Genomic DNA, 22,543 nt, shown 5'->3' on the forward strand with positions numbered 1-22,543 from the left:
AAAGGGTGGTGTCAGCTGCGGTAGGGGGACACTGGCCCACCTGAATCCACTGGGTCCCAGCCCAAGGCCCTGTCAGCAGCAAGTCCACCCAGTCAGCAGGGATTCTACTGCAACACACTGACTTTATATGGGTGGGAGATACCACTCGCTCCACCTCCCTGGGCTTCTTCCTAGTAGTCCATCTGAAGCTGTAGTCCGTATGTTGTTGGGGTCTCCGGGTTAACTGGCGTGCGTAGCTCTCTGGATCCCTGACTCACACCAATCAACTTTAGGTAGCAGGTCTCTGGTTGAGTCCTTGGGATCTCTGGTTCCTGCAGTTGGGCGATAGAGGCTCTTAGCCTGGAGCCTCCACCAACCATGCTTCCTTCTCAGTGGCCAGCCCAGACTGAGCTGAGCTGCTCTCCTTTATACTAGCATAACAGTTGGAGTACCCCATCACACTAGGCCATAGCCAAATCAGGGCCTGTTTGTGGCCACAACTGAGAGTAGGAACCCTGCTGAGTTGATTATGGGAAAAGAATTAAGCCCAAAAATGTAAAAAAATATTTTAGTTATAGTTGATCATGACGGGCAAGGAACTTTCTATTTGAATGTATTGTACCTGAGAAAGGGTTTGGACTCTGAACTGGCCAGAAGGCCAACACAGACAAGACGTGCATAGGCTGACTGACAGCCTGCAGAAGGCATCCTGGAGCTGAAGAAGATGGCAGCTCTGCTGCAGACACTAGGGGGCACTCAAAGAAGTGAGTGCAACCCACCACATGATCACGTGCTGTTTTTGTCCACAGGACAAAGAATGGAGATGCTCACTGATAAGCAGCTATTATATATTTTGTTTTATCCTTATTGTTCAATGTGTGGTCCCATGCTTTAAATGTACTGCACACTATTCAAACCCTGCTCTGAAGACAGAATTTCCTCGTGGACTTTCCTATGGCGCTCATCATTAGAGTATCTGCCTGCTTCACAAACATTTATTTAACACCCCTATGAGCTGAGATGGTATTATTATCTCAATTTTGCAGATGCAGAATAGAACCACTGAGACATGAAGGTCAAAAGTTTCTACTAATTTTGAGTACTCCGTTTGAGATGTCTGGGATCTGGTTTGGTTTTTATTTTTTTTGGTTTTCCCAGAATACACATTCTTAGCTGACTGATCTGGGGCCACACATTGAACCAGCTTTCTCCACCCATGAATTACATCCAGCTAAACTCTCAGGCTCTGATTCAAGATTGTTACTTCAATTTTATACCACTGTAGCTCTGTTGATTTCAGTGGTTGGAATAATATATTGGTGAGTCAGGTCCATTAACATATACTAACATGTAACTTACACCTGGTTGCACATCACCTCTAATTTGGCCCAGTGACTCTTACTGAGTCTGAGGGAGTTTAAGATGTCATCATTTACATGCCAGGGTGTCAGAAAACAAGGAATGTATCAGGAAAAGTGGTTAATGTTGTTGTTAGTAGCTGTACGCTGAAATAGGCCATCTTACTGCAGTTTTTTCAGTGAAGTTAGACCTGATTTATACCACTTTGAGAAGAGAATCAGGCCCATTGTATTGAACTGTAGATTAAAACCCACTCAGTGATTTTGTGTGTCTCTACGGAAGAGCATTTGCAGCAATATTTACCATCTCTTGCACTGTTTAAACATGAACGAACAGTGTAAATATCAAAAGCACCAGATTCTCTTGAGATGTGATTTTATAACTGACATTTATGCAAACAGGGACAAATGCAGCTGGTTTGTAAACAAAACTTTAAAAAATAGGTCACGACTAGCAAGATTTTAGATTGTTTAGAAACCTTTATGAAAGGTGTTTTGTTATGAGGTCTGACTCAAGGCAAATTATCATAGAAGATGCATGATGAGGTGCAACAAGAACTGAGAATGCTTAACGAAATTACAACCAATAATTCAATGTGAAGAAAGTGAGTAAGAGCCTCCAAAGTAATATTCATCCTTACAGTAGTTTGTTATCACAAGTGATTCAACATATGAGAAAGGACCTACATTTTACATCAGAAAACATCTCATCCATTTTGGCGACTTAGTACAGTTATGCTTTATACAATAGAAACAGGAGTAATTTGCTCATCTCCATGCCCCAAATATTTTGAGAAACAAATTTTAAGGCTGCTTCATGTTCCTTCCCTGCATATGAATGGAGTATCACTGAGACTGCTTGATCCACTAGCCTGGGCTCCCTTTCACCCTGTAATGCTGTGACAAGCTGCTGACACTCCTGGTCTCTCACTTTCAGCAGCACACAGTTAGTGACATACCCAGCTGCAGAAACACACAGACACTGAAATCAGCTAAGGAATTGCCCAATACTCAAATGCATACCCCCCTCTAGAGAGTAAACCCAAAATTGTGCTGTCTTGCACTGCAGAGAGAACTGTACAGCGTGAGCTCATGAAATTCACCCCCTCCCTCAGTGGAGAGGGATATACACAGCTTTCTGCCCCAAGTTATGATTTCTACATGCACTGGTTTTAGACAAAACAAAACAAGTTTATTAACTACAAAGATTTTAAGTGATTATAAGGGATAGCAAACAGATCACAACCCTCTAGCCTGGGTTCAGCCCTTCCCTCTAGTTCAGTCCTTTTGTTTCTCAGGTGTTTCCAGCAGTCCTCTTTCTTGGGTAGGGAGTCAGTGAAGAATGAACCATGATGATGTCACTCCCCTGCCTTAAATAGTTTTTGAATATGGTGGGAATCCTTTGTCTCCCAGGTTGATTCCCAACCCCAGTCAGTGGAAAAACACTAGTATCATCATGGAGTCTAGTACCAGGTGACTTGGTCACATGTCCCTGCAGCCATAACTCAGAGGCTGTTTGAGGCAGGTGGATGATTAGCATCTTCTAAAACCTATTCTCCCAAATTGCTCTTCTCAGTGAGCCATCTAGACTGATTGCATTCTCTCTAGTGGGCATTCCCCAAGAGTTAACACATTTGTAATAGATGCATAGACAATATTCCTAGCTTCAGATACAAACATGATATATGCATGCAAGTAGGCTAATCATATCCAATAAATCATAACCTTTCCAATATCTCACATCTTATCTTGCACAAAATACATCATAATTTTGCCATACTCATAGTAATATTACTATGAAGAATATGGAGCATAATGCCACTGAACCAGTGTTAAGTTTCTAAAGTTAGCTCCAGCACTCAACCCAAGGTTTAAGAATCTGCAGTGCCTTCCAAAATTTGAGAGGGACTGTAAGGGGGTGGGACTCACCACATAGTGCCTCCTGCTGGTGACTCTGGGAATTAGCTCTGTCCGGCAGAGCGCTGCCCCCGGTGGTGTCCCATCCATCTTTCTGCCTTCCGTTGGCTTCTCTGGACCCGCGTTGCTCCCTGCTCGGCAGCGTCCTCCTCAAGGCCACTGCCCTCCAGCAGTGCCCCTTAGTCCATCTGCACCCCCTTCCGGGGATTGGTAATCAGCAGTCCCACGCCCCAGCCACCATGTCCAACCACCCTTTGAGTCCAATCCCTCTTGTCAGGGATCTGGTATAGTACAATGGCCGCTTCCTACTGCCAATGGCTGGGTGTACTGCAAGGGAGGTAGGGGGGACCCAAGCCCACCCTCTACTGTGGATTCTGGCCCAGGAACCCTCTGGCGGCAGCCTCACTGTCCTTCTCTCCCCTCGTCTGTCTGCTTCCCTGGGCCGCTTCCCTTGCACCCGCTAGGCCCTTCCCTTCAGGGCCTGCACCCTGGCCGCTATGGGCTCAAGCTCTCTAGCCTCCCTGAGCCTGGCCAGCACAGCGCTGTCCACAGTGCTAGTCTCCACCTTTGAAGACTGACCTTCCCCTCTCAAAGGCCTGAGACAGACTCCCTACTCCCTTCCTGGGCAGCCTTCTTATAGGGCTGAGCCTGGCCCTGATTGGCGGTCTCCAAACTGGGCCCTGATTGGCTCACCACAAGCCCTTCTCTGATTGGCTCCATGCCTGCACAGGTGCCCTGGCCTGCCTCAGCCCACAGTCACAGGGAGTGGGGCAGTCTGCTCCACTACGGGGACAAAGCGTGGAACATGCACTCAGCAGTCTTAAAAGAGCAACACACTGATGCAGGCTCTAAAGCATTACATTGTTTTGTTTTTGAGTGCAGTTATGCATCCAAAAAAAAATCTACATTTGTAAGTTGCACTTACATGATAAAGAGATTGTATGAGGTAAATTGAGAAAATAATATTTATTTTACCTTTTTTACAGTGCAAATATTTGTAATAAAAGAAATCATATAAAATGAGCAATGTATACTTTGTATTCTGCATAGTAATTGAAATCAATATATTTGAAAATGTAGAAAAACATCCAAACATATTTATAATAAATTTCAGTTGGTATTCTATTATTTTTAACAGTGCGATTAAAACTGTGATTAATTCATTTTTTTAATCGAGTTAACTTGTTTTGAGTTAATCGCTTGAGTTAACTGCAATTAACTGACAGCCCTAATTAGAAAGGACATTTTGCACCCTAAAAATGTGCCTTAGTGCACAGCTGAAAAATGGAAACTGATAGTTCTCATAAGTCAGGATCTTAAAAAATAACAAAATCCTGTAGTTGGTTTAAAGATACACGATTCCTATCTCTTCTCTTCTCTTCTCTCTTCTCTTCTCTATAGGGTCTTATACCTCCTTCAACACAATAGTATCTGAGGGCCTTCCTGTAATACATTAAATAATATCACTAACATCTGCCACATGTGGTTATTCTTTCTCTCATCTTCCGCCCAAGGTAAGAATAATATATGCAGTTGGGTGTTTGTGTTTGGTAGAGTTATTTGTCTTTCTTTTATATACAAACTGCTATGGATTTATATTAGAGAAGGCAGGCCAAAGAAGCCACCTTGTTTATGGAGCAGAAAGTGGTAAGCTTTCTGATGGTTCTTAGTTTCTGTGGAAATTCAAGGACCGTCACAAATCTCACCATCTTCTGATTCAAAAGCAAGGTGCATTTCTTTGATCTTGCCTTCTCTAATACAAACACATAATGTGTACATAATAAATAACCCTACCAAACCCAGACATCAACGGCTTCCAGCCAGACCCTGAAAAAGCTCCATCTGCTTACAGATGAGGTTTACCCATATAGAAGAAAGTTCCATTTTGCCTGAGAAGCGGAGTTGTCGGTCACAATCTACATGGGATCATAGAAATGTAGGACTGAAAGAGACCTTGAGAGGTCACCTAGTCCATCCCCCAATGCTGAGGCCCAACCAAGTATACCTAGAGCATCCCTGAGAGGTGATTGTCTAACCTGTCCTTAAAAGCCTCCAATGATAGGATTCCACAACCTTGCTTGGTAACCTATTCTGGTACTTAAATTTTTCTGATTATAAGGATAATTTCCTAATATCTAACCTAAATCTCACTTGCTGCAGATTAAGCCAGTTACTTCTTGTCCTATCTTCAGTGCACATGGGAAAACAATTGGATAACCACCCTCTTTCTAACAGCCCTTAACATATTTGAAAACTGGTATTGGATCCCCTCTCAGTCTTCTTTTCTCAAGATTAAACATGCCCAGTGTTTTTTACCTTTTTTTTAGGTCAGGTTTTCTAAACTTCCTATCATTTTTGTTGTACTTCTCTAGACCCTCTCCAGCTCATCCACATCTTTCTTAAAAGTGTAGCTACTGAAACTGGAGACAATATTCCAGCTGATGCCTCATCAGTACTGAGTAGAGGAGAACAATAGTCTTTTTCACAACTGCATCACATTGCTGGTTCATATTCAATTTGTAATCCACTATAACCCCCAGATCCCTTTCAGCAGTACTATTGCCTAGTCAGTCAATCCCCAATTTGTAATTGTTTGTGTGATTTATTTTCCCTTCCTAATGTAGAGCTTTGAACTTGTCTTTATTAAATTTCATCTCATAGACTTTAGGGCCAGAAGGGACCACCATGATCATCCAGTCTGACCTCCTGCACATTGCAGGCCACAGTACCTCTTCCACCCGCTCCTGTAATAGACCCATAACCTTCGGCTGATTTACTGAAGTCCTCAAATCATGATTTAAAGACTTCATGTAACAGAGATTCCACCATTTATACTAGTTTAAACCTGGAAGTGACCTGTGCTCTAGGTTGCAGAAATTTTGTTGAATTCAGACCAATTCTACAACTTGTTAAGGTCAATTTTGAATTCTAATCCTGTCCTCCAAAGTGCTTGCAACTTGTCCCAGTTTGGTGTCATCCACAGATTTTATAAGGATACTCTTCAATCCATTATCCAAGCTATTAATGAAAGTATTGAATAATATGACAGACCCCTGCAGAACCCTACAATATACATGTTCCTGTTTGATAGCAAATCCTTAATAGCTACTCTTTTAGTTCAGTTTTTCAACCAGTTGTTCCATCCACCTTATAGTTAATTTCAACTAAACCACATTTCCTTACTTTGCTTATGAAAACGGCATGTGGGACGATGTCAAAGCCTCACCAGAAAACAAAATATATCACACCTACTTCTTCCCTTCTATCCACTAGGCCAGTAACTCTGTCAAAGAAGGAAATTTGGTTCATTCGGCATGATCTCTGCTTGACAAATCCATGTTGTCTATTATTATAAGCTTTAGGTGATCTTTTAGATATGCTGGATCCAAGCCATTGAGTACCTTGAAGATAAGGACCAAGAGTTTGAACTTGACTCAATGGAAAATCAGTATAGAACGCAGAGGACAGGCTTGATGCACTTGTGGTAGCCTATGTTGCAGCATTATGTACTCAAAGTTTCTGAAGAATTAACAGTTCTTGCCATCGCATTGCTGTAGTCCAGCCAGGCCTGTATAACCAAGGTCAAGTCATCATGCTCCAGGATGATAGGCAGTCTACCAGTCATGTGGAGCTGGCAGAATGTGTTACCCGTGGATCCTGCCCTGTGGGAGTTTAATATAAGTAAGGAGTCCAAGACCACTCCTAAATTACAGTCTGATGAGGTCCTGAAGTTCCATAGTGCCTAATGGACCTCACAGTCTGAACTTCCACCTCCTCCAAAGCAATGCAATCCCAAAATGTTTGTAGTGGAGGCTTCTTGCGCCCTTCAAGCTCTATCTAACACTGGGAAGACGTGAATTTCTCAGGTGCCCTCCTGTTGTTTTTCAGAGCATCATTCTGTGTATTCCCTTCCTGGGAACATGCTAACTATAATCTGAAGCAACTGCTATTTCTTCTTCAATGGCTTCAGCATTCCCACTTGGCAGCAAATTTACCACCAGTGAACAACTCCCCAAAGTAGGAATGCATAGGGGTGACTCTCAAAGAACAATAGTTTCTAGCAAATTAAATATTAAATGTTTAATAGAAGTTGGAGCTAGCCTGATAGACTATAGTAGTTGTTTATATTTATTCCTAAATCACTGAAGAGACTGCACAGAAATGACACAAGATGATTTTGGTATTGCCAGAAGTTAACTGACACCCACCATGGACATTTCAGTATGTTGGAGGGAAAAAAATGTATTCCTGAGTTAGTTAACACCTGGCTGTCATCGATATAAGGAAGTAAGCCACAGTCATTCAGCTTCTCAAAAATCTGAAAAGAAAGTCAGCAGTTAAGCCCAAAGGAAATCAAGTCTGACTGTTTCCTGCCTCCTGGCTCCCAAGCCTCTCTTTCAGAAAGAAAGCCATTATTTCTGAGAGTAAGTTCCATAGTATTAAAGCATAAGGACACAGCCTGATTCATGAAATGAAGCAGAATTTATTTCCCCCTAAATGTTTGTCATTACAACATAGGAAACAGTGTGTTACAAGTACTGGTGATTGGCTAAAAACAAAACCAAAACATTTCAAGTCTCAATCCCTTTTTAGAGTATTATTTTTTGTTATATGAAGAGTGAAGAGGCTGGAGCCAAAACAGCTCTCTGATATATTCTCATAAAATGGTTCAGCTCTAATCCATCAGACATTATTTTGTCTTTTGCAACAGCTCTGCTGAAGACAGCATGGGTATTTGAGAGAGAGAGAGAGAGAGAGAGAGAGAGAGAGAGATGCAGTTTCAAAGAATGAATTGCTGAAAAAAGGACCCAATGTCCACACTTACAATACAGGGTCTGCTTGCTGACTTTGTAATTTCGGAGTAGGTCAAGTGATGTATCAAAAGGAGTGGAAATTTCCTCTCTGTGTATGGGCATAATTTCTACTGGACAAAAATAATACATCTTTGGTTTAGAACTCTATTATATTTCCTTAAATTTATACATTTTATTTCACACACAGTTTAAAAAAAACATGTTTCACCTTATAGAAGAATAGTGCACTGTTAGGTTTGTTTCTGAATGCCATTAAGCTGTGTTAAGAGGACAATATTTTTATTTCACGCTGATCAGAAACCTGATAGTTCTTAACAATTATTCCCATAGCTGGAGATGAGCAAACTAAGATGATTAATAGGCACATATATCTTTATTTAAGTGGATCTCTTAAAGTAGTTGAATGGGGGTTGATTTTAGTTTTGACTGCCTAAATAAGGTCTGATAGTGTTGGCATGTACAAGTGTTTGGCATCACTGAATTTTTAACTTATTAATCAATCAGATTCATATTTTCTATTCCATTTAGGTGGAACTGCAGTCATGTAATGACTCTGATTCTTGGGCAGTTCTGTTCAGGCCAGATTTCCTGTGCTGTCTATCTGTGTTAGAGTAGCAGTGCTGCAATGAATGCTGTGCAACAGTAAAACGGGGGCCAAAACATGGGCCAGGATCAGCATAGTGGTTTTCAAGACACATCCCTTTCTTCCCCCGTTGTTCCTTTTTTCTTACTACACCACCAGCAGGCTAGATAACTGGCATGTTGGCTCTATGTCCTGTGCTATCTGTATGACACCAGTGGGTTCATCTGTGGAATGATTACAATCATGGTGTTAGGGCCAAATTATGTCACACTTGTGGCACAAAGCAGCCATACAGCCCTGAAGTATCTGTCTCAACCTCTCTACTTAAGGAAAAAATTGTGATAGTGATTTCGATTGCTAATGACAGCATTAGAGACAAAGTCAAAGCTTGGCACTACCAGTGGGAATGTTTTACACTGAAATCCTTACCATTATAACTATTATGTTTTATATATACAATGAGAAACTTTCAGTGTAAATGACTTTAAAGGAAAACAAGAAAAAGGAGGAGAGGAGTTTTCGTGAGAGTATAGTGGGCCCAATTCTTCACTGCCTTGCACCTTTTCCAGTCATTTACACTTGTGAAAAATGGATGTATAATTCTTTCAGATCAGAATGGAATCATTTTATAACTACTTTTCACTTTCTTTGCACATAAATGACTGCACAAGATGCAAGACAGTGCATGTATGGATCCAATGTGTATATCTTCTGTAACAGTTGTATCTAAATTGAACAGAAAATGGTGGCTGCTTCTAGGAGACAAAAGACTTCCAGAAATGTACAAGTGTAGTACCCAAAACACACAGTCAGAACAGTTCTGTGCTCATTGTGACCAACACTCCAATCAACTCTCACCTCCGTTGACTTCTCCCCACATGTTTAGTTACTGCAGTCTAATGGCAACCCAACTTACTGGGAATAGACACCAGTATCTATGCTCCTTGATTGAGACTGAGAAGGAGGTGTAGTGTCCAAAAATGCTTTATTTTTCTGCACCTGTCTTTAGAAATTCTTAGTGGATGTTTGTGTGGAACCAACTATTCATATACCAGTAAGCATAACTAAGACAAGATTTATTAAAAAGAGAAAGGAAATGGAATTAAAAGAAAAGAAAGAGTGCTTAATGTATCTAGGTTTACACTTCTAATGAGCAAAATAAATAGGCATTCTCAGATTAGTTACAAAGAAGACAGAGAAGTGAGTGAATAGTTTGCATCTCATAAAAGCAGTTCTCTCCTCTGACCACTCTTTAGTCAGCCTGCTTGCTGACTATCTGTTTTATCTAATCCATCTTTTTGGGTCGTCTTGCATGCCCAGACATGCTTCCTTTAATCCAGGCCAGCCACACCCCACCCCATACCAGTCTTATCCAGGTCTATATATGCACAGTCTTGGTTCACTGCTACTCCAGGAGATGGCTCAGTGAGGACACAAAGTCCCTTAATGATGCTCATAGGTTGTTCTCTAAAGGTTCAGTGATCCGGCCCAGATGCTGCATCTCACAGAACAGTCTGCATACCTCTGCCCCAGCCAATTTCTGTATCATCTTTTCAGAAAAACAGATTGGAGTTTTCTTCAGCACAACACCCATCCCCCACATCTACATGCTAAATTTCTGTTGTGCATTAGGGACAGAGATCCATACCATCTGTCATAAACACTTTATCAGTAGTTATTAAATGCCCATGTTGCACTGAAGTTTATGTTGAAAGTAGCTGCATATGATGCCTAATATACAGTACTGATATTAACCTGTATACAAAACATGTTTAATTTAGAGCTAAGTTTTTTTGAGTACATTTCCTTTGAGTGCATAATCAATAAAAAATAATATCTACATTTTATTTTAATTTCAGTTTCTTTCTTTTCTTCTTTCAGGGACGGTTTATAGTTACATTATAGTTGGTCTGTTTCTACATCTCGCAGGGGTTTGACTACTGTTTTCCCTGATAAGCAAAACCCAAATATATAAGACCACCAATATTACCAGTCTCACCAATAGAGAGTTTTGCCATTAACTCTCAATGGAGCCAGGATTTCATCCATTATATTTATAACCTCTTGGGTTTTTACTGGCAGTATTTCGACTGTAGCTCTTGCATTAGATTTGGGTTTGTCTTCCATCTTGTATTATTAGATCCTTTTATAAGGCGTAAATGTTTATTTTCCATCTTTTGTGATAGCTAATGGTTTTTAATTTACGTCAAAAACAATCCATTCAATGATTCACTTGTTTCTTTGGTTTTTAATCAGCAAGGATTTATACGTACATGCTGGAGAAGTCCCGTGTTGTCATGCAGCCTCTCAACCAGAGCAATTTTCTTGTTTTTTACTTGTTGATGGATGGGCTGTCCGCTGAAGAAAAGTACGGCCTGTACCTCAGTAATTTGTCTGCACACAGGTAGGAGACCAATTTCATGTTTCCTATGGAGCTAATATAATCTTTTTTTTTCTATTTAATGCCTTGATCCTCAGAGGTGCTGAGAACCTTCACCTTCTGTGGAACAGACAGTCCTAATTTTGAAAAGATGTTTGCTTAAAATTATTGTTCTTTTTCAAGTGATTGTCCACATGGATTTCATTCTCAGTGTACATGCAACCCAGGCATATGAGATCAGATTCTTTTGGCAAGAAATTTCTCTGGGGGCCCTAGATTTTTTTGAAAAAAAAGATAACCATTTCTAGAGCTGTTTGTCACAGACCAGAACAAGAAATGCTAGTGTTCTGCTCCAGAGAGGCCTCCAGCAAGGGATCCCTGTCAGATGCCTTTCTCCTCTGGACACTGAGACTGATGTATGCCTTACCTTGATCCTCATGTTACCAAGAGTCTTGAAGAAGCTGAGGCAAGATGCAGGATCTATGAACATGAGAATCCCAGCATGGGCCAGGCAGTTATGGTATTCAGGTCTGGTGAAGAGCTCAGCACAGCCTCATGTCATTTTGCTTGCTTTGCTCAACATAGTCTCACAGCACAACAGTCAGATCTGATATTCCAAACATCTGAAAGTCTGGATGCTGGCTGGCTAACAGGCATCAAAAGAAGATGTTCAGTGGAAGGTCAGAACATTCTGCTCCAAAGCAGGAAAGTCTCAGCTAGACTGGCTAAGGGCTTGTCTACATGGAAAGTTGCTGTGCAGCAAGCCGAAGTGTGAATCTACAACACACGAGCTTGCCACACAATAATGTTCTCTGAGGATACTGCTACACTGCCAGATTACACCCCAGGACTTTCAGTGCACTGTAGCAGTGTCCATATGGAATGTTACTGTGAGGCAAACCCTCACACCCTGTCTTGATACGAAGTAATCAGACTTGTAGAGAACCCAAGCCAGGTGATCATCTTAGCATGAGCTGTTACCCTCAACAACACCCATTTTAGCTCTACCGGGCTATTTATTAGTCCTGAAACAATCTGGACTTTCTGTTAGTTCCATAAGATTCATATGGCAGCAACATCTGCACATTGTTCTCCTATCCAGGGTCTCCTATTTTCTCACCCTTCAGTGACTAGATTCATGACAGGCTTTATTCATGTTTTTTTTTTCTCTCCCGGTTTGGGATCCCCCTTGTTCTTGGCACCTCAGTATAGTATTAACAGGATTGATGGGTACCAGCTTTGAGTCCTTAACAAACCTGTTCCCTCTACCATGTATCAATGAAGACTGCCTCTTTAGTAGCCATTACATCAGCTCAAATGGTAAGGGAGATACAGACCGTCATGGCAGTGTTTCCCTTATGCAGTGTTTCATAGAGACAGAATCAATCTCAGGCCTCATCCCAAGCTCTGTCTCAAAGTTGTTACAGAATTCCATTTGAACAAATTTATTCATCTCCTAGCTTCCTTCCCCAAGCCACACTCAACCCCAGTGGAAGCTAAACTTCATACACTTGATGTAGTAAGGGTATTGTCCTGGTACCTTAACAGGACAAAAACATTCAGGAACATACCTAGAGAGTTTAGGGCTTTTGCTGATAGATTTAAGGGTTAGGCAGTATCCTCGCAAAGATTATCAGAATAGGTGTCAACTGTATAAGAACTTATAAGAAGATAGATCCACCTGCCTGTTTCAAGAATGTTCCTATTTCTGAAATTTGTACGGCAGCTACATGAAGCTAAGTCCACACATTTACTATACTTGATTTTTTGGTAGATGCTTTCAGATCAGATGCCTCTTTTGATAGGGCTTTCCTCCAGTCATTGTTAAAGTAGGTTTCATATACCTACCTCCAAGAAACAGATAACTGTTTCTTAACCACCAAGTGTGAGATCCGTGTGGACAGTCACTCAAAGAAGAAAGAGCAGTGGCTTACCTTACAGTAACTGTAGTGCATCAAGCTGTTTTGTCCAGATGGATTTCACAACTTGTCCTCCATCTCCACTATTCCGGAGTCCTACTCCTACAGGATTCTGTATTGGTGAAGAAGGTTAGGAACAGCTGAGCATCCTTTATGCTTTATGCCCTTGGGCAGCATGGCACAGGGACATCTAGGACACAGGCGAAGCCCCAGCTAAAGCTGCTTGTCAGAATAACCTAATCTTGAGTGCAAGGGGCATATATACATCAAGAGTGGAATCTATGTGAACAACACAACTTGAAGAATCACAGTTACTCTAGGCTAAGTAACTGTTCCTCCCCCTCCCGTTAAATTGGTCATCTGTTCAGAGCTTCAACTAGATAACAGCAAAAGAAAAAATAAAAAAGAACAATAATTAAAATAATCAGAAATGGATCCTTTGATATCTCAGTGTTTGAATGTTTCCTTGGCATTTTCTGTCAATTTGTGCATCTTCCATACTGGCTGACACTTGAATAAATCAACTGTCCTAGATTTTCAGGCCTGTAAAGAGGCTGACGATATAATTTTGATTTTTGGTGGAAAACCTTTATCTACACTAATTTTTTTTAAGCACAAATATTTATGGTAGCACTGCTTGGTAGCACCTTCAGTTCCTTACTCTTTTGGTATTTAAATATGTTGCCACAGTTTCAGATAGAATAATCTACTACTGCAACTTTGAAACAAACCTGGGGCTACATTGCTTTCCTAAAAAGATAATTTCAAAGGGGAAAAATCAGTTAAATTTGTCTTCTAATTTTTTTCTTCTAAACCCTTTGAAGGCTTTGAAGACCAAAATGATTGTTTTGCTGAGCTCCAGAGCAATAATTTATTCCTCATTTGCAAAAATTGTTTGGAATAACTGAGTTTATTCAGAAAATAGCACAGTTTGAAGTTATTTTGCAAGGAGTTCCAACAAGAAACAACTCAGCAAAGACCTGGGATAATTAGATTCATATGAACAGGGCCAGCTCTAGCAATTTCGCCGCCCCAAGCACGGCGGCACTCCACAGGGGACGCTCTGCCGCTCGCCGGTCCCGTGGCTCCGGTGAACCTCCTGAAGGTGTTTCTGCGGACGGTCAGCTGATCCCGCGGCTCCGGTGGAGCTGCCGCAGGCGTGTCTGCGGGAGGTCCACCGGAGCCGCGGGACCAGCGGACTGTCCGCAGCCACGCCTGCGGCACCTCCACCAGAGCTGCGTGCCGCCCTCCCAGCAACCAGCAGAGCGCCCCCCACGGCATGCTGCCCCAAGCACGCGCTTCGCGCGCTGTGGCCTGGAGCCGGCTCTGCATATGAACAAAGATGTTATCTCATCAAATAGCTGATCAATATTCAAAAAGAACAAAGTTGTATTTCTATATAGATACTTGTGTAACCCACACACCTTCTGAGTGTGGTGTTCTGTCCCATCTAGTGGCACCTAGACCTCTTAGAGAAAATTAAATGAATCTGCTCTGCAGCCTTAGCTAAGAGGCAGTTGGCTTTTAGCTCATGCTGTAGAGGCTCATGCAATGAGGTCCCAGGTTCAGTCCCACCTGCTGCCGACTGGGGTCTGTCAGAGTTATACTTGTACATCGTAATTCCAGCTCCAGAAGTAATTTATAGCAGAATATATACATAAAGTTACTTCTATTGATAAAGCTTTGCTTTAGTTATATACAGTAGATTGTAGTTTGCACTGTTAAGAAACATTTTGCTCAGTATTGTGCATTTGTTACACACAAGTAGTTCAGTTAGCCAGGTTCATCATTGTTGGCAGAGTTACACCAGAAATGAATTTGACATCCTGAGACTATTTGCATGAGTAAGGCAAGCAGAATTTGGCCCATCATCAACTTCTTCTTTCTGACTAATACTTTGATGAGATCATATCATTCTGGTAAGACCAATGATTGAATCTGTCATTTTTTCTTTAAACATGTGTAAGCATGACTCTGAAACTGAATTTTAGTTCATGCTCAGTTGGTTGAAATGTTTGTGTCTGACTTTTGTTCCTTTCTTAACTTGTTTAAAATTGCAGCCATTAGAGTGAAAACTGAACAGTATCAAGATTATCCATGGTTTGTTAAGGTCGCTGGCTATGCCTTTGTTCCCATTGAGATTTGATCAAGCATGTTGAGTAGAAAAGGCTTTAAAACATCTCTTATTTGTTCTTGGTTTTCAGTATAAAAATGAACATTTTTATTTTAAGAAATAAAAATTATTATTAATAATAATAATTTATTTTAAGCTCCATCATCTGGCATGGATGACATGTTGTTGTCCCTTCTCTGAGAAGTTGACTTCTGAGATTAATAGATAGTACAAACAAGAGACCCTGGGGTGAAATGAGAGTTTTGCAATTGATTTCAACTGGGCCAGAATCTCATGCCAAATGACTAGAGAAGAGATTTGCTATGAACCAGCTTTTAAGTATTGTAGATTTTCACTTCTTTAAAAAATATATATATAATATATATATTTCTAACACTTTCTCCTTTCACTCTCTTGCTACAATTGATGGAGTGATGTTGAAAGGTTCATGAAAGATGTATTTTTAGAGATGGCTTTGAATGATGGTAATTTTGTTCAGAAGGGGAGACTGTTCCAGTCACAGGTTGCTACATGTCAGAAGGTGCAAAGCTGAGCGTGGAAGGAGATAAAAGAAGCAGGAAGGAAGACCTGACACAGTGGAAAAAGTGAGATAAGGAGTCAGAACAATAAGAGCTGTGATGCAGCCAGAGCTGGAATTATGCACCAATTTAAGTGTCAGGGCTGGGAACTTGGAAATGATGCATAGATGAATGGAAGCTAATGAATAGATTAGAAAATGGAAGTGATGCTGTGGTCAGCTAGTGAGGAAGATGATTTTGGCATTCACATTTTTGATGGATTGAGTGGGTGGGAATTAAGAGAGGAACAGGAGGCAAGATTTGAGAAGACTTCCATAGGCAATGTCAGAGATGACAAATGCATGGACAAGGATTTTATAGGCAGGAATACTGGTGAAAAACAATTTCTGGAAATGAAAAGAAAGAACTGTGGAAACAGTTTGGAAGGGGGAGGAGAAGAAATAGAGGAGGCAAGTGTGACCCTGAGATCATGAGCCTAGGTAATAGAGATGAAAGTGTAACTAATGACAGTGATAGAAAAGGGAGGGACAAATAAGGGGAAAAATAAATTTGGTTTTCAACCAGATAACTTTCAACTGGTGGCAGAATGTCTATGCTGAGATATTGGCAATAGTGTTGGGGATGCAAGACTGAACAGAGAGGGGAGTCAAGAGTGAAGAGAGATTCTCAAGATGGTGCTACTAGGTGAATAAAGGATGTGTGAATGACCTTAACTACTTATTTGCATGCATTTGAATTAGGGGAGTGGGTTGTATTTGGAATTTCCAGGCTCTGTATTGGTTTTGTGTGTTTTAAAAGAACTATAGAAGTTTATTAAGGTTTTTAATGAAAATAAATGATAAATGGTTTAAAGGTTAATTTCAGGTTAAATTGTTTTGTGTTTGCTTTTGTGGCCGGGTATGGATTGAATTTAGATTTATTAAGGAAGTTATTGTACTGTGAATTAAAATAAATGTATGCTTATTATTGTATGTGTTTCTTTTCTAGTGCTATAGATGTGCATGAGCCTTTACAATCTCATAGTTAAGACAGGTCCATTCTCTGAGAGACATGAAATCTACATTGGACATTTACAGAACAAAGAGACATGGTGTGGGGGCAGATCAGCATGTATTTGATCTGCAGTGGAAATCTTGGTGAAGGAAGTGTGTTCTAAGCAGCGGCGGCTTCAGCCACCAGCATGCCAAGCGCATGCCTGGGGCCGCAAATAGTGGTGGGCAGCCTGTGGTCCCTGCAAGGGCGGCAGTCAGGCAGCCTTCAGCAGTATGTCTGCGGGAGGCCCACCAGTCCCACGGATTCAGCAGCAATTCAGTGGTGGGTACACCAAAGCCGTGGGACCGGGGACCTCCCGCAGGCAAACTGCCAAAGGCAGCCTGCCTGCCGTGCTTGGGGCAGCAAAAAAGCTAGAGCCACCCCTGGTTCTAAGGAGAGAAGGGAGAAAGTTTGGCTCATACTGAGGGCAAAAAGGTATGATCACTGAGGATAAAAAAAAAGAGTATTAAGGCCTGTAAAGAAGCTTGAAACAGGGTGTAGATAATCATGCACTATGATTTAGATAGAGTCAGAGCTGACTATAGAGTAGGGATCGGCAGCCTTTGGCCCACAGCCCACCAGGGTAAGCACCCTGGTGGGCCCATCTGGTTTGTTTACCTGCTGCAAGGGAAGTAGTGGCCAGCACATCCCTTGGCCTGCGTCGCTTCCCGAATCCCTCGTTGGCCTGGAGGAGCAAATTGCAGCCAGAGGAAGCTGCAATCGACTAAACCTGCGGACGTGGAAGGTAAACAAACCAACCTGGTCCACCAGGGGTCTTACCCTGGCAGACCACATGCCAAAAGTTGCCGATCCCTGGTCTAACCAGTATTTCCTCTTATGATTTTTTGGTGCCAGTAAGAAAATCTCACAGTAACTTCATGTATAAAGTAGCTACTGTAGTGAAGTAATTGGATTAGTCATTAAAATCTGAATTGATCAGCACTTCTTTGCTTGATCACTGAGAATATCATTCTTCCAATTTAAATGATAAACTTCATTTGTCAAAAAGAACAGTGAAAAAGCAGTGATGGAAAGTGAGTGGCTTAGAAAAGAGCACAAGAGACTGTTTTCAAAGTGCACTGTTTTAGATGACTGAAGGCACTAATGTCTTATGCTTCAGAATTTTTGTGTGTATTCGGCACCCCTCTTTTCCAAAGAATACTAGAACAACATGAAGTTAAGTGGTGATTATTCTAGAATTGCCTATAAGGATCCCTATTCATGGGATAAGTGCAGCCCTATAGCACACAACTTTGGAATCTTCTAGAAGGCAGTGCTTTTGGAGCCACTCAATGCAACTTTCCATGATGCAGGACACTCTGAGGGTATAAAAAGTGGCCATCCTTCAGTTTTTGACTGCTAAGGGTACAGCAAGCAAGCAAGGCACCACCCTAAAAATCCTTTTTTCTAATAACTCTTTTGACTTTAAGCATTTAACAAACAAGCAAACAAACAAACAAACAAAACTCTTTGTAATAGTCTGCTCCAACCCATTTTTTCCTGTGTTAAATTGCATAAATCACTTGTTAACCCACCCACCCCATTTCCCTATTCTTGAATATCAACCAGCCCTTCTAGTTTTGTGTCTGCTTCCATTTTGTGTGTCTTGCTGCATGTCCCATGATTCAGGTGGACCCACTGCTGTTACCTACACTATTTGTCACTTCCCTCATCCCTGATTTGAATCTTAGGTAACTGATCATTTTTATCCACCTTAGAACTTTGCCAACAATATAGTATTTATTAACCTTATGTCTTAGTCTTAGAAGTTTGTATCATTAAGATCAATGTTTTTAGTAGGTTTTGCCTGAACTAATAACATGAATAAACCCAAGTACACCTAATATTTCAACCAAGATAAGAATTATTTTTAAAGTAATGTGACTTGTGTGGGCAGATATACAGAAGCAATTGTTGAAATCACATCATCCCTCATTATCCTGAAGCAGCATACATCTTTATCTACAAAATGTCCATTAGAAATTTCATTTTAAAAGTGAGATATCACTGGAATCATTCTACAAATTATTCCAACTTGACTGGAATTATTTTAGAGCACTATGTTAAAAAGTCTTCTCTTTGACTTTGTGTCCAAGATAAATGGAATTTCTGACTCCAATCTAATGAAAAATGTAGCTTTTATTATTAGTTTATCAAACTATTATTATGTGGAGTTTTTTTTTATACAGTGCTACCTATGAACATTATGTATTACAGTTGTTGGAATTAAGGATGAAGGTTCTATTTCAGAGAATTCGAGATTTTTATGCGACTTCATAGGTTTCACAATTTGCTGTTTCTTCCTTTGCATAATTTAATGCTGTAGACTCTCACTATTTTCACTCATGCTGATTTCATTTCAGTGTAGCCTCATTGTCCTTGGTGGAGTTATTCCTGATTTATACAGGTGTTTTGGGGAAGAAAATCAGTCTTCCTTCCTTCCTTCCTTTTTCTTTCTTTCTGTGTGACTCAGTTTCAAGAGCAACATGTGTTTTCTTAACTAACGACCACTGTATTTTACTGGTGGATACACCCTTGAAGCTACGCTAGCACAAACTGTGTTTTATACATAGTGTACATATTATATACGTTTACTAGATATAATATATACGCTGCATCTATTTTTGATAGAATTGTCTCTTCCCCAGCTCTGCTCCTTTTTTCATAGTCTCTCTTCTTAAGTTGAATACAAACATTCAAGTTATGACTGAACTTTCAAGCCGCCAATTGTTTGTTTCTGTCTGAAATCAGGCAAACTAAGTTTTCCCAGTTCTTATTAGAATACACAAAATTAGGGCTCTGCATCTGTTATGGAGGTCGCAGAAGTCACGGATTCTGTGACTTTCTGTGACCTCTGTAACTTCTGTGGGGGCCAGTGTGGCTGATACTAGGGCCACCCAAGCATCTGGCTCTGGGGCCAGCTGCTCAGGTGGCCCCGGGGACAGACACACCAGCTGCTGCTCTGGCAGTCCCCAGCAGCAATGCCAGGGTGGCTGGAGCAGCCACAGTCTGTGACCCTGAGCAGTGGTCCCCGGGAAGCCGGCTGGAGTAGCCACAGTCCGCTGGCCCCAGCAGTTGGTAGCACTAGCCCTGGGAACCCTTTCCCATTAGCAGTCCCTGCGGCCCCCCAGCAGCAACCCTCCATGCCTCCCAGTGCCCCAGCCCAAGATTTAATCACAGGTATTTTTAGTATAAGTCATGGACAGGTCACAAGCTATGAATTCTCGTTTATTGCCCGTGACCTGTCCTTGACTTTTACTAAAAATACCTGTGACTAAATCGCAGCCTTACACATAACACAGCCCCTTCCCCAAAGAGTTTGCAATGCATTAACAGTTACAGTACAGTGTGATGATAGAAGTCACAATAATGGAATTAGATTGGTTAATTAGCACCCATAGACTTTGCACAGAGGTGGAGTTTTAAGATTGATTTGAAATGATTTGAAATATGGCAAATGTTTTAAGTGTTGGGGGCAGCAATGGAAGAAGTCACAGAAGAACAAGTATGCAGTATTTTGGAGCAAGTGGGAACAAAGATCCAGTCTCTAAGTGCAGATCGAGAGACTCATGCTAGCATTCTAAAAATAGTTATACTGATAGTCCTTTGAACTTGTGGCTCAGGCTGGAACTCTACTTCTGAAGCCTAGGAAGGAGAGTGGGCTTCAGAGCCCGAGCTCCAGACCATGCCACAACTTCAAAGTGCTGTCTATGCAGCTATTTTTAGATGGCTGGAAGGCTTGCTCCTGCTAGCTCCCAAAGGCTGTGGGGATGTTAAGATCTGGAGCTTTCATTGTTCTCATTATAAGAAGAGTTCTGATTTTTTCTGAAAACCCTTCCCCAACCCCCATTGCCAGGTTTTTGTTTGGTCCCATCTTAAGTGATGGGAGAGGGTTGGGCAGAGCATGGGAAACAACAGGAGTGAGGCAGGAAGAATTTAGATCAGAGAGATAGTTGTAGGTGTCAACGGAGTTGTGCCATCCTTTATAGGTGGGAATGAGAAATTTGAACTGAATACAGAAGAGGAGGAAGCAATAAAAGCAAGGAGGGAGAGACTATAAGGGAGAGAAAAAAGAGGAAGGATGTAAAAGAGGAGATTATACTAGTCACGGTGCGAAATTACTAAGTCTAACTAAATAGAAAAAGCTAGCAATGCACTGGATGCATATGACTACATATAACATCATCTCTAATATTTGCAGTACCTGGTGCTCTGCTTTGGTGTGTGTAATTTGCACATATCCAAGCTAAGTAGCGTGCTGTCTCTGGAAAGATAAGAAAACATTGCAAATGGTATTTCTATGTACACCAGTTACCCAAAAGTTAGTTTCACAGAGAGCACTCATTATAACTCAGAATTAAACTACTAACAATGTACAGCCTGAAATCACCAATATTTTTTCAAATATAACTATTTTTAAAAACTTCCAGCCTAAATTTTCAAAAATGATGAGTGATTTTGATTGCCTCCATTTTGAGACATTTAAAAGGGATCTTTTCAGACGATGTTGAGCACACACTTGGCAAAAATCAGCCTTCATTAAGACCTCTCAAGTTGGGCATCTAAAATTCATCAGTCAATTAAGAAAATTTAGGTGGCAATGTACATATATTAAGAAGCAGTTGACCTTGTTACTCTCACCCAAAATGTTTGTTGATCAACCAAAAAATAACTGAAGAAAACAAAACAATGTCCCTAGTTCTTGTGAACACCTTAGCCAAATTAAAAAAAAATGTGCAGAGAAATTTCAGAAAATACATGTATAAAATGGAACTGGTGTTAACATTTTTTCCCTTTCCTATTGTAGCTCCTTATTACATTCTTTTCCAAAATGTAGCCTTCATTAACCACTTGGAGCTTTGTTGTCAAACATCTCACATATTCTCTTGCTTTACTCCTTCCTCCAGAGGCAATGCTTCCTCCCAGCAATTGGCCAATGGATATGATTTATTTGTTATTCCATGTAACAATAATCACGATTAACTCATTTAGCATTGTTGGGCTTATGGCAGTGAAAATGTATTTTATGTTGTATTAATAAATATCTTCATGTAGTAAAGGGCTATTGATTGACAATACTAATTGTATTGGCATTTGGCAGAAATATGAACATTTTTACAGTTGGTATTTTTAGATGTGTGGAGACATCTATAAACATAACTAATTTTAACAAAGTTTGGGCTTTTTTGTACCTTATATTGATTTTCTGAAAGTGATTAAGCATCAATTCACCGAATTCCTACTTATGCATGTGTTTAAGTCCATTTCTATTCAGCAGAACATCTCAACATGCACTTAAATGCTTTCTCGAGTCACGGCAATCAGCAGAATCCGGCCCCTAAGTGGCATATTTGTGTACAAGTAGTTTATTATTTTAATATTTACTTCCCAAACCTTCACCAAGAGTTGGCATTTAATCCGCTCTTCTTTTTTCAGCCCTCCATTTGTGTGTGCTCCAGTATCTGGGTAAATTTGAGGATGTACTTTGAAGAGCCAAATTTAAGTACCAATCTCTGGAATTTGTTTTTCCAGTATTGCACAGATCATTACATACACTCATCTGCCATCATTTTTGTATAATACCCTGACGATTAAAACTATGATTATGATCAAAACAGGATTAATGTGCTAATAGGCTCTCCTTGAGCTACTGCTGATCAGCTGAGTGAAGCTGATAATCAGGCCCAGCGAGAGGAGATGCAGGCCCATTATTTTCTTAAGTGGCCTCCCATATTTTCTGTATGACTTGCACATGTCACTGACTGTGTCTGTCTGCTCACTTTCCAGTAAACTCATGACTGTATAGTTATATGTATTATGATAACACTAAGGGCTTTATTCATTGCCAGAACCCCATTGCACTGTGTGCTGTACAAACACAGACCAAAAACACAGTAATACCTAGTATT

At 40.8% G+C, this 22,543-nt stretch overlaps 1 protein-coding gene across 3 annotated transcripts in view; it reads left to right on the plus strand.

Moving 5' to 3' along the window:
* The window catches only part of MYO16 (myosin XVI), a 623,763-nt gene that overhangs the window by 386,282 nt on the left and 214,938 nt on the right, over nucleotides 1–22,543 (plus strand). For all 3 annotated transcript variants that reach the window (XM_030568459.1, XM_030568449.1, XM_030568467.1), the window contains exon 16: nucleotides 10,908–11,055. In XM_030568459.1, the coding sequence (XP_030424319.1) occupies nucleotides 10,908–11,055 (148 nt within the window). The remainder of the gene's footprint in view (nucleotides 1–10,907; nucleotides 11,056–22,543) is intronic.

The sequence above is a fragment of the Gopherus evgoodei genome, chromosome 1 (genome assembly GCF_007399415.2).
Source record: "Gopherus evgoodei ecotype Sinaloan lineage chromosome 1, rGopEvg1_v1.p, whole genome shotgun sequence".
Classification (NCBI taxonomy): Eukaryota; Metazoa; Chordata; order Testudines; family Testudinidae; genus Gopherus; species Gopherus evgoodei.